Source organism: Stylophora pistillata, chromosome 2 (genome assembly GCF_964205215.1).
Source record: "Stylophora pistillata chromosome 2, jaStyPist1.2, whole genome shotgun sequence".
NCBI lineage: Eukaryota > Metazoa > Cnidaria > Anthozoa > Scleractinia > Pocilloporidae > Stylophora > Stylophora pistillata.
In genome coordinates this window covers 37,105,915-37,119,457 of record NC_142520.1, presented here as the reverse complement: position 1 = coordinate 37,119,457, position 13,543 = coordinate 37,105,915, and the positions used below count along the sequence as shown (strand labels likewise).

The 13,543-nt window shown below is 38.8% G+C and overlaps 1 protein-coding gene across 2 annotated transcripts; it reads right to left on the bottom strand.

Moving 5' to 3' along the window:
* Nucleotides 1-2,304: 2,304 nt before the first annotated feature.
* On the bottom strand, nt 2,305-7,130 carry LOC111329434 (uncharacterized). 2 transcript variants are annotated; one of them, XM_022934145.2, is made up of 5 exons: nt 6,672-7,129; nt 5,731-5,781; nt 5,105-5,221; nt 4,596-4,694; nt 2,305-3,985 (listed from the first exon to the last, which is right to left on the bottom strand). In XM_022934145.2, the coding sequence occupies exons 1-5, from the start codon at nt 7,060-7,062 to the stop codon at nt 3,717-3,719; spliced, it is 927 nt and encodes a 308-aa protein (XP_022789880.2). In that variant the 5' UTR covers nt 7,063-7,129; the 3' UTR covers nt 2,305-3,716. The 2 variants fall into 2 exon arrangements, with proteins under 2 accessions (XP_022789880.2, XP_088607353.1); XM_088751227.1 differs by lacking the exon at nt 5,105-5,221 and having other exon boundaries at nt 6,672-7,130.
* Nucleotides 7,131-13,543: the final 6,413 nt, after the last annotated feature.

Below are 13,543 nucleotides of genomic sequence, written 5' to 3'. Positions count from 1 at the left end.
TGCTTTAGATTTCGCCTTACACCTTAAAATCGCGTTTATTAAAATTAATTTAAATTAAGCTTTTTAGCTTCAAGCTAAAAAAGAGAGGAATAATGTGCGTCTGAAGGGAACAACATTCTTTTGACGTAAAATGATGGAGGGTTCGTGACAGCATCCACAGTACAAAACAGCGACAAAGTTGCATAAAAGGTGCAAAGACTAAGGAATTCAATTTACGCGGGAGAGAAATATGGCAAAAATTCAACAGCGTGAACAACCACGTTGTCATGGAAACGTTTCCAACTACTTTGGATGGAGCCTGGTACCGAACTAACACCTCATGCAAAAGAACAGTACAGTGTAGTAAAACGCAAAGGAGGAATTACACCGAAAAGTGTAATGTGTTCTGAGACGTCAGTTGGTGAAAACCAGATAAGAACTTGGCGTGTAAAAAGCACGCCAACTCTTGTCTGTCGCTTGACGTTGCTTTCGCCTACCTCCACTAAGAGCTTAGAAAAGGTTATGGCTATGTTTTTTTTTTTTTTCTTACATAAAAAAAGCGCAAAATTCGTGTTGTCTGTGTTGAGTCTAAGGTAACTGACTTGACCGAACGGTTTAGTACATTGTGCATCGCACACATTTCGTTAAGGAAGAAGGAGCAACCACAGGGTCGTGTCGCTGGACATGGGAATACAACTCAATCATGACCTCATGTCTAATTACAGCCAGACCCAGAGATGTTGTGTATATATTCCACTGCATTGCCCTACAGAAAATTACCAGCCACGTCCTAATTATATTTGCTCGCTGTGTTATTGTCGCCCCCAACTAAAAACAAGCGCCACAACAACAGAATCATTTTTATCAACATCAACGTCATCAACAAAAGCGACATCGACAATAAAACAGCAATAATCAAGGGCAAAGTTATTACATCACACCAGATGCGCTTACTGTATCACAAATAAAGTAACAGAGTGATAGCCACATATGGATTTCGATATTGGATTTTAGTAAACCTTGCCCTGTTTTTGTTTTAGGAATATGGGGGTATCTTTTTCTTGCAATCAGCGTACTCAATTTGGTTTGATCGAATTTCTCTTCTTTTAAATTAGTCTAACAATGGTCGTGTAAAACGTCCTCCGTTAACTATGGAAGCGACTATCTACACCATACTAACAATGAGCAGAATCTTATCGTTGTTGCTACGCGAGGAACAAAGAAAGTACATTGTATATCTCGTCAATTACACGATCAATTATTGTCTCTGCAAAAAAGGAAATTTCCCTTCACGCAAGGCATCATGCAGTCTCCGACTAGACACTGGGCTCCATTACCTGCCCTGTTCAAGAGAAGAGCCTACATTTCTCCTCGAACCGACATTATGCCAATAAACCGCGTCTTGTAAACTTTCATTATGACTTCAAACAAGCTAAGTCCCTAAACCATGCGTTTGAGCTGAAAAGTAGCAGGCTTCTATTTGAATTTCACATGGCTCATTTAGGGTCGAATCAGACGAGAAAAGCTAAAGGAATGGGGCGCTGATGGAAATTAGAGAAGGATTCATTCAAATTCTAGTGACGTACCATGATGCTCGGGGCGAGTTCCAATAATAGTCTTTGTGTACAGAGTTAGCAGCGATGGTTTCTCAATGACGTAACTCAAACTTCAAATAATCGGTAAACGATGCAATGATTCGATTTGGATCCAATCAAGAAATCGTCGTTAATCAAGACGTAAACAAGACAAAAGTACAAACTTACCTCGTCGCCGAATCATCAAAGGTGTTGACGCCGTTTCATGGTAATATTAACGACTGTCATTCAAATCCTATTTAAAATTCAAATTATTCAATTCCCACGTTGGTTATACTAAGTTAAAGTTTCAGTCTTGGAAGAGATTTTTTGTAAGCATTCTTTGAGTAACTTCCGTAAGCCTCTTATGCGATTGAGACAGTGGGTGATGTGCGATCATTGCCAACGCTGAGAACAACTGGAGGTCACTCCAATTCCAGAAAGTCAACAAGCTGTTGTTGAAAACGCCAATCAGAATGGCCCGGTTGGAATCTGGCAGGAAGTGGCGTGGCGAGAGTACGTGGTGCAGGCTGGACGTAGCATCTTAGAATGAAGGAGATGTTTTGTCTGAAAACACCTCTTGCTGAATAATTTTTATTTTATTCGTTATATTCCACAGCGAGAGTTCCACAGAGTTAAGAAAAGGTATGTGGAAAAAGGGATAATTTATGCGAGTATTATACGTTTTTCTTGGGACCATCTGTCAAGGGAGGCATAACCTCTCATCTGAATGAAAACCACACGTAAGAAATCATTGTAAAATTAAAAGGAGACTTTAATAAAACAAAAGTACAAACACACCTCGTCGCCGAATCATCAAAGGCATTGATGCCGTTTCATGGTAATATTAAGGACCGTCATTCAAATCCCATTTAAAATGAAATCACGCTTGTTATTATAAGTTAAACTTTCAGTCTCGCATTATTTCTAATCATTTAATCGAGATAAAAAAAAAAAAAACAAGTGATTCAATATTTCAGTTTCAGAACAAAGTTCATTTATTTCAAACCCAGAAAAGGTGGTCAAAGGAAGATTCAAGGCATTTAAGTTAAAACTCAGCCTACCAGATTATGTTCGGGAGAGATTAAAAAATCTTGGTCATGATACAGTGCTTTCTAGGGACACTCCAATGGATACAAGTAAGTTATCATTAATCATGACAGTTTTCTCTATGCTTTTCTTTTAATAATGGACCTTCAGCTGGTGATTAAGTTCACCCAGGGTCAGAGAATTGAATATTTACATCGCGTTTTACCTTCATTCCCCCAAATTGAAGCAATCCTGTAAATCTGAGGAAGAAATTAAATGCTAGGAAAAGCGTTTTAATAATGGACCTCCAGCTAGTGATTAAGTTAGCCCAGGGTAATAGTACTGAATATTTACATTGCGTTTTCCTTTATTCCCTCAAATTGAAGCAATCATGTAAATCTGAGAGAAAAAGTAAACGCAGGGAAAGCAAAACTCGAGACTTTTCGAACGCTAAGGAGTCTAAAAGTGCAGGTATCCTGTCAATGGTAATGAGCTCCTGATCCTGTTTATTTACAATTCTGGTTTGAGCTTTACCAAAAATAATCCGCGCTTTTAAAAAACAATGACTTACCGGCCCGTGTGTTTTTTGTACCTTGTGTGAGACAACTTGGTTCTGAAGCCTGAAAGCCCGCTATAGCTAGTCATTAGATCGCTTCTTACATGCGCACACGTTTGACACTCGTTCGCCAGTGTTATCTTGTAATTTGGGCAAGCGAGTGCCATCTTAGTGGCAGCAATAGGCTGGGGAGAGAAAGAAATGTGTACCAAGGGGGTGAGCAACGTTTCGCCCCTTCCCACCCCCTCCACCTACTGTGGACTTTAACTCCAGATTAAACATGGCCGGTTAAATAAACGATCGCGCGCTTTTTAAAGTTAACTCGCCCTAATAAGACGCCGACACTGTAGGTTAGTGTTATCCTTAAGTTCCTCTTGAGACTCCTATCAACATTTGAGAGGTATTGTTTGATAAAATCTCGGCCATCGTTCTTCGTCGTACGTTCTAGAATGGCGCCTATCTGAAATTCATGTATCAGTATCGCTTGTATTTTGTTCCAGTTTCTGTACACTTTTGTCATACAAGACGTTTCCATTAGTTTCACGGCAACTTTTTCTATCAGTAAAGGTTTCCTTTGGTCAGAAGGTTATAAGCATAATCAAAAAGTTGCAGTAAATAAACAGGAACAAAAAATCAAATGCCGGAAGTGGATGGAAAATTAAAAGAGTGACCACTGACAAGCCAATGAAAGCGGCTTTGTAGGCTCGTTTCCTCCTGGTACAAGTGCGGAGCAGCTGTTCTGCTAATTCAGGGCTCCAGTCTTTCGTAGAATTCAAGGTATCTTGGACTTTTTCATTTTTCTTTGGTTCAATAGTTTCGACGAGTCGCGAGCGTTGTGGAGGCAAATCTGGCGAGAGGGAGGAAATTAAATCAAAATTGCTTAGAGCGCTGGACTGCTCTGCGGGAGGTCGAGGTCGATGGTTCGTGTCCCGGCCGGACCAACACTCAAGGTCTTAAAAATAACTGAGGAGAATGCGCTACCTTTCTATAATATCAAGAAATGGATAAACATTCTAGTCTTCTCGGATAAGAACGAATAAACCGTCGGTCCCGTCTCCTGCATCTATTAATTAGCTAATTTGGTGAGGCAGGGGACGTTAAAGAACCCACTCAAGAGATTACTGTGATGTGGTCTGGCCTGTTTACTGGGAATTGGGGGGGGGAGGGGGCATCTTCAAATAAGTTTCCTTCAATTGTTTGTAAACTGCTGATGCAGTCCGGCCAAAGTCCCCCGAAAAGTGTTGTGATGCGCATTTGATCATATCCACATGTTAATTTGCGCAATATAAATAATAAATTTTTTTTATTATTATTATTAAAAGAGACTATTTTATTTTGTCAGGTAAATTGATAACCCTACATCGCAGGTGTCGTATTGGGGAGTGCAAGTTAGTAGATGTTGAAGCTTCCAATGATCAATGCATAGCCAACTGAGGAGAAATTTCCTCCTCGCTAACCTTCCTCTGCATCAATGTAGTCTTCGTCCTCAGGCTCCACAACATCCTCCACAGGATAAGCGGTAGCTCGGTCCATTGCGAGATCTCCACCTTTCTTTCCTATAAAATAAAATGAGACAGTAATAATATCTCAATTCACATTTGTAGAATGTATTTTGGCATTTCTGAAAAAGCCAAAGACTACAACAAATCATGACGAACGAAATATCAAAAGAGCCACCCGTGAGAGATCTCAAACGCGGGAAAGTGCGCGCGAAAGAGTCGTCACGGATTCAGTTTCCAAAGACAATCACACACGATATAACAACGCAAAATTACATGAATTCAGGAGAGCATACGACGCCACTTTGATTATTTCAATCTGATATCATAGTAGATAAACCCTTCATATCGATAGCGCAGCAGACACATGCGACGCATACTCCCGAACTGAAGTCAATCGAAAATGAACAAGCCATAACAGTATATTATTATTATTCTGCCATGCATCTAGAATTTAGGGAACTCACTTCGCCTCGCAGTTCTCATCTTTTCGATGAACGATCTTCCTGTGGAGACTTTGTCCTCAATTGCTTCACACAAAGCTTTAAGTAAGGGGACTACTATTTTGCCTTCATTCTCTAAATCTGCAAATGCAAGCATTTCATTTCGGATCGATTCTTTCGCAGTATGTTATCAACTGTAGTGTCCTTCAATTATGATTAAGACTGACGAAAAGAAACTTCATGTTTCCGATTCACCTCCATTACTCCCCGTGCTCCCCCAACCCTTTCTCGGTTTCATTTTTAAACCCCCCCCCCCTTTTTCGTCTCCATCTTTTACCCCCCCTACACTCTCTCGGCCTCATCTTTCACCCCCCCACCCTCTCTCAGCCTCATCTTTCACCCCCCCACCCTTACTTGGCTTCATCGTTCACCACCACCCCCCCTTTTTCGGCTTCATCATTCAGCCCCACCTCCCTTTTTTTACTTCATCGTTCATCCCCCCACCCTTATTTTTTACTTGACTTCATCTCCCCTCCCCCTTACCCTTACTTGGCTTCATCATTCACCGCCTCCCCTTACCCTTCCTCGGCTTCATCTTTCCATAGCAACGCCTCACTCGCAGGCAAAATAAAATCATATCTTCATCTTACCTGAGAAATGTAACTCCTCCTCTTTCTCTCTCTGTTTTATTTCTTTACACACTGCAATAAAAAATATTATGGTGAACCTTGTCAAACAGCTGTGTGTTACCAAGCTAAGGGATGAGACACTAAACAAAGATTTCCCCTCTGAAAGATATCCATTTTCTTACAGTGTGCAACCGGGGCTTCATTTCTTATCAAGAGAATGTTAGCTTTAGTCTGAGAAGATTAGTTTATGTTCTCTTGGGCCTTAGCAAACCAAATAACTCCGACTGACTGCATGAAACGTTCGGCGCCTAAATCAGTCTAGAACTGCGGTTTCTATTAGGAACAACAAAGCTGTTATTTCCGTCTGCCTAGGCTGGTAATTTCGAGTTTCGAACAGCCGTTTTTTTCACGTCTCTGATTAAGACACTGAGCTAGAGAAAACCACTGACCAGTGTTTGAAACGAGCCTCACTAGTGACTTCGTGGAGGAATTTTTACCCGATTACAACATCGATAAAAATAGAAATAACACGTGCAGTATTGAAAGGGGCTTCCCCGGACAATTAACATCGGTCAAGTGGGAATATCGCCATCAAACACAACCTTTTTCCGTTTAGCCATCAATTTTGTTTTGGTTGTCAAAACAAAAAATATCAGCTTTTGACGAATACAGAATTGAACAGTGAAAACACTGGGTCGCAAAACAACAAGAGGGGGTTTTCCCCGAACAGCAAAACTGAAAACAGTTTCAGAGAATCTCGATCACAGGGAAATCAGCAACATAGAGAGCAAGAAATCAAATCATAATTATTGTCTACGATCATAACAAACAAACAATAAGAATCAAGTATTACAAATTGCCTACGACGTTTTTCATTTCAAATTCAAATTATTCATCACAAAGGCAAGGGAATAAATGATGGACGTTTAAAAGCGGCCCGCAAGTTCAAATCTTCTACCTACCACAACAGTTTAAAGGTCCATGTAGATGGTCATACAAAGGGGAATGTTTTGACCGCAGAGCGTGTGTCAAATACCAAAACGTGTGCGGGTCCTTTTGCTCCACAACAGTGAGTAGCTCCGTTACTTTCCTCTCCATGGTGGTAAACAGGTTATTGTTGAAAATTCTTTCGTGATCTTGCGCGTCAAACTTTCCATGCGCCCTCATGAATCGCACGATGTAAAACAATTGATCTTCGTTTCGAATGATCTCTGGGAATCGAATCAAAAACTCGTCCAGGCCTTCTCGAGAAATTTTAAGGTATTTTTCGATGCGTTTCGACGCTCCTGGACGAGACTGGTTTTCAACGTGGAGGAATCCGTAGCACTCCTCTAGGTTGAGATGATTCGGCATAGCTTGATGCAATCGGCTTCACTCTAGCAATCTACAGTTACGTCTGGCGCACAATAGCTTTCGTTTTATAAAAATACTTAATCCAACCTCGTTCCCAGGGTCTCTCATCTTCCCGCTCCAGGGGGCGGGAAGATAAGAGACCCTGGGAACGAGGTTGTACTTAGTCTTGACAGTGTTGAAATAACACTCAAGTATGCATCCATCCATAACCTCCAAAACAGGAAATGGTTTATTAAGAGGTTGTCACGAAAAATCAAACATTCACCGACAACAGTCAAAAAATCGAATTGGCTCATATTCTAGTATAAGGTAGGCCTACAGGTAAAACAAACCGAGACATATGTAGTTTGTTGAAAAATTCTTTTGTTTCCGAGACAATTGATAAAACTCAATTCAGGCATAATGAGCGTCATTCGAAGGTCGAATTTAGCCCAATTTTTGGAGGCCTTGTTTGTACTTGCAAAAGCAGTGAAAAACTTGTTCAGGATTCGACACACTTTTAGAACAATGTCTCCCCTATGTTTTCGCAAAAAAGTAGAATCGCTATTTAAATTTGAAATAAAATACGGATTTTTCTATCTATTTACTTAAGTGCCGTGCGAAAAGTAGGGTAGCTTCGAAAAAATATTTTTATATGTGCTAAGTGAAATGAACGTTTAATATTTGAAATATAAGAAGTAGAAATGTCAAACGTACTGTTTGTAGGGTTGTTTTTCTTGGGTTTTTGTGCTGCTATGCATACGAGGGCTTTAAATTTCGAGAAATTCCGCTCTTCCAGCGGCGAAGTCGGCGATATCAAAGAAAAGATCGACTTTGTCTATCATTTGCAGTTTGTGAGCTTCAGTGGTAATAATGAATGCTTGAATGCTAGAAAGTTATAGGGGTTAACGACCACAGAGGCTTGCCCCGGACTTACGGACTGGACAGCAACAGGCGAAGTTATAAACAATTTAAAACGTACAATGAATATATGCGAGGATCGTGCATCATACGTATACATACATATACATACATACATACATACATACATACATACATACATACATACAAACATACATACATACATACACACATACGTACATACATACATACATACATTTATTTGGTAAAGCAGGTTAAGTTGATATAATCGCAGTAAAAAGCTGATGTGGACCTGCCTAAAATAAATTAGGTAAAATAAAAGTAGGATGATGTAAAATGTATAAATAAAAACAAGTTAATAATATACATAGTTATCGTGATTATTAGCTATCATAAAAGCTCTAAATATCTACAACCGCAGTTCAAAATATATGAACGTCATATATTCATTGTATCTGATCATCACGGGTTTATTACGAATCAACTTAACGGCCTGCTCCCAGTTGGCTCGTTAGCTCAATTGTTAGAGCGTTGCACTAGTATCGCAGAGGTCAGTGGTTCGAATCCCGTACAGGCCTGATTTTTTTCAGGTCTGATTTTGGCTATTGCATAAATAGCGCTCTCTACTGCGAGGATCGTGCATCATACGATTTAAAACGTATAAGGCAAGGTGAGGAAAATATTTTGGGGGCCACGGTTTTAGCTAAAAATAGCTTAGCCTATAGGCGGATTCATGCCGACGTTATTGTTTACATTTTTGCTCATTTGCATACGGCTTTGCGGAAAGAAGGAAGCATGTTAGATACAAATTGACTTCAGGCCGCTAAAGAGCTAGAAAAAATATTTTTATATGTGCTAAGTGAAATGAACGTTTAATATTTGAAATATGAGAAGTAGAAATGACAAACGTACTGTTTGTAGGGTTGCTTTTCTTGGGTTTTTGTGCTGCCATGCATACGAGGGCTTTAAATTCCGAGACATTTCGCTCTTCCGGCGGCGAAGTCGGCGATATCAAAGAAAAGATCGACTTTGTCTATCATTTGCAGTTTGTTAGCTTCAGTGGTAATAATGAATGCTTGAATGCTAGAAAGTTATAGGGGTTAACGACCACAGAGGCTTGGCCCGGACTTACGGACTGGACAGGAACAGGTGAAGTTATAAACAGTTTAAAACGTACAATGAATATATGCGAGGATCGTGCATCATACGTATACATACATATACATACATACATACATACATACATACATACATACATACATACATACATACATATATCTTGTAGGGATGAACTTGTAGTTTACTTGTCTTTTTCCTCCCACAATATATACTTCGCTCTACTTCTATGTATTGAGCACTGTTCTACGAAAATCAAGTCACACTTTACATACATACATACATTTATTTGGTAAAGCAGGTTAAGTTAATATAATCGCAGTAAAAAGCTGATGTGGACCTGCCTAAAATAAATTAGATAAAATAAAAGTAGGATGATGTAAAATGTATAAATAAAAACAAGTTAATAATATACATAGTTATCGTGATTATTAGCTATCATAAAAGCTCTAAATATCTACAACCGCAGTTCAAAATATATGAACGTCATATATTCATTGTATCTGATTAATCATCACGGGTTTATTACGAATCAACTTAACGGCCTGCTCCCAGTTGGCTTGTTAGCTCAATTGGTAGAGCGTTGCACTAGTATCGCAGAGGTCAGTGGTTCGAATCCCGTACAGGCCTGATTTTTTTCAGGTCTGATTTTGGCTATTGCATAAATAGCGCTCTCTACTGCGAGGATCGTGCATCATACGAATTTGAAACGTATAAGGCAAGGTGAGGAAAATATTTTGGGGGCCACGGTTTTAGCTAAAAATAGCTTAGCCTATAGGCGGATTCATGCCGACGTTATTGTTTACATTTTTGCTCATTTGCATACGGCTTTGCGGAAAGAAGGAAGCATGTTAGATACAAATTGACTTCAGGCCGCTAAAGAGCTAGAAAAAATATTTTATATGTGCTAAGTGAAATGAACGTTTAATATTTGAAATATGAGAAGTAGAAATGACAAACGTACTGTTTGTAGGGTTGCTTTTCTTGGGTTTTTGTGCTGCCATGCATACGAGGGCTTTAAATTCCGAGACATTTCGCTCTTCCGGCGGCGAAGTCGGCGATATCAAAGAAAAGATCGACTTTGTCTATCATTTGCAGTTTGTTAGCTTCAGTGGTAATAATGAATGCTTGAATGCTAGAAAGTTATAGGGGTTAACGACCACAGAGGCTTGGCCCGGACTTACGGACTGGACAGGAACAGGTGAAGTTATAAACAGTTTAAAACGTACAATGAATATATGCGAGGATCGTGCATCATACGTATACATACATATACATACATACATACATACATACATACATACATACATACATACATACATACATATATCTTGTAGGGATGAACTTGTAGTTTACTTGTCTTTTTCCTCCCACAATATATACTTCGCTCTACTTCTATGTATTGAGCACTGTTCTACGAAAATCAAGTCACACTTTACATACATACATACATTTATTTGGTAAAGCAGGTTAAGTTAATATAATCGCAGTAAAAAGCTGATGTGGACCTGCCTAAAATAAATTAGATAAAATAAAAGTAGGATGATGTAAAATGTATAAATAAAAACAAGTTAAAAATATACATAGTTATCGTGATTATTAGCTATCATAAAAGCTCTAAATATCTACAACCGCAGTTCAAAATATATGAACGTCATATATTCATTGTATCTGATTAATCATCACGGGTTTATTACGAATCAACTTAACGGCCTGCTCCCAGTTGGCTTGTTAGCTCAATTGGTAGAGCGTTGCACTAGTATCGCAGAGGTCAGTGGTTCGAATCCCGTACAGGCCTGATTTTTTTCAGGTCTGATTTTGGCTATTGCATAAATAGCGCTCTCTACTGCGAGGATCGTGCATCATACGAATTTGAAACGTATAAGGCAAGGTGAGGAAAATATTTTGGGGGCCACGGTTTTAGCTAAAAATAGCTTAGCCTATAGGCGGATTCATGCCGACGTTATTGCTTACATTTTTGCTCATTTGCATACGGCTTTGCGGAAAGAAGGAAGCATGTTAGATACAAATTGACTTCAGGCCGCTAAAGAGCCAGAAAAACTTAGTACATGGTGAAATTTTTAGCTCTTTGAGTGTAATATTCAAGGAGAAATAGTCCATCAAAAACTGCAAAATTTCTGGGTGGCAAAAGCGCTAATGAGCTCATGTAAAATTTTGAGTTTTTAAACCCGTGTTGCACAAAAAGTATTCAATGCATCAGGCTCGTATTCTTTGGCCGAGTTAATCGTAGTTTGACCTTTCGATATTCAGAACTGAATGATATTTTAGCTCCATCAGAAACTGAATTGCTTATGCGAATGAGGCAAATATTGTAAACAAGGATTCCCCTGTAAATACAGGTGTTTGTAAAACTCTTTGAAGAAGTCAAGGACAGTTAGACGAAACGCGTCAGAGAATAAAGAAGTTTTACAACTACTGTTCGCAGAAATGCTGCTCACTAGTTTATATTTAAAAAATTAAGCAATAAAACGTCACAGTTAATTAATCAATTTAGTCTGATAAAAATTAGTTCGCAACAAGTAAACAACAGAGTTTAGGTATTTTGAAGACTGGAAATTTGAATCTCTTGTGGCTACAATCCAAAGACAGAAAAGGGGATAGGCGAATAGTACCTTTGCTGTCGTGTGACAAGGAAAGATAGATAGATAGATAGATAGATAGATAGATAGATAGATAGATAGGTAGATAGATAAATAGATAGACTGAGATAGATAGATAGATTTTATTGAAAACAATACATAGCAGCCAAGGGCTGAATTGCGTACCGTTGAAATATAAATAATAAAATTATTAAATATATATAATAAAGTACTATTAAGTTCGCAAAGCCACCTACAAGATCTAAAATTAATTTATACCGTATTTGTATTAAAACATGATTTAATCATAAAACTACTTCTTACACGTTTCGTGTTTATTTTAAGATATTTGCAAGCCTTATGTGAATGCTCGTAACCTATGATCTGAGTCACCGTTAGGGTGTCTTTGAACAGCGTGGCACAAATACCTTTGTGAGGGACGCTAAGCGGCGCTATCTCCATGTGGCAAAGAGCTTCATCGTAACTGAGGCCAGGGCAAATGACTTTAAAGCCCCCTTCTGGACTCGCTCCAGCTCATTAATTAAATACTTTGGGAGTAAATAATAATACACAGGGATCGTATAATCTAAAACTGATCTTACACACGTGATCTAAAATAACCCAAAGTCATTGCAGGAAACCTTGGCCCTTTTTAGCTGCACTAAAAAGTATAGCCTTTTGGCTGCCTTTTCGATAACATCATTTACATGGGCCTTTCCATGACAGATCACTTGCGATTGTTATTCCCAGTAACTTTGCACTATCAATGAGCTCTAACTCTTTGCCATGTACCCTAATTGGCTCAAATATTTCCCTATTTCTCGCAAAAGAGATTCGAAGCTGTTTGCGTTTCTCATCATTGAGCTGGACTCTGTTAGTCAGAGACCACTCGACTACCTTATAAGAAATAATTTGGACACCACTAACCCCGCCCTTTCCGTCAACCTCAGATGCAGTAGTGTCGTCAACAAATAGCAGGGCATTTGGCTCTTTCTTTTTTTTTTTTCTTTTTTTTCTCTGGTATGTCCACTAAGTATGACTTGATATTGAGTTCAGCAACTGTTTTACAAAGAACCAATTGACTCGCAATTGACTTGCAGAGTGCCAGCAAATATTCCTACCAATATTCCGACCCCATAAAAGGTACGTTTATCATTTCTACTTCTCGTATTTCAAATATTAAACGTTTATTTCACTTAGCACATATAAAAATAATTTTTTGAAGCTACCCTACTTTTCATACGGCACTTAAGTAAATAGATAGAAAAATCCGTATTTTATTTCAAATTAAAATAGCGATAATTCTACTTTTTTCGGAAAACATGCAGGAGAGATTGTTCTAAAAGTTTTACACTGCTTTTACAAGTACAAACGAGGCCTCCAAAAATGTGCTAAATTCGACCTTCGAATGACGCTAATTATGCGTGAACTGAATTTTATCAATTGTTTTGAGAACAAAAGAATTTTTCAACAAACTACATAGTTATGTCTTGGTTTGTTTTACTTACAGGCCCACCTAATACTAGAATATGAGCCAATTCGATTTTTTGACTGTTGCCGGTGATTTCTGAATTTGTCTGATTTTTAGTGACGTCCTCTCTTAATAATATAGAACCAAAGATAAAGACAATTTGTGTTGCAAGACTGCAGCAATCATTTAAAACTTTGCTGCCAAGGTTTCTGTCCTTTAAAGAAGCCAGAGTGGGCGCAGCTGGGCTCGGTTTGAGCATGCGCACACCCACTCGGCAAACTTCAACGCAAAAGACATTTTTTTTTATTTTCGACTAACACTTTTAGGGGGACTGCTTTGAGAAAACTGTGCACTTGGAAGATTTATAGCTTATACTTATCTGTTCCCAGGAATTGGCCAAAAAATACTACGAACTATACGAGTTGTCGTGGGA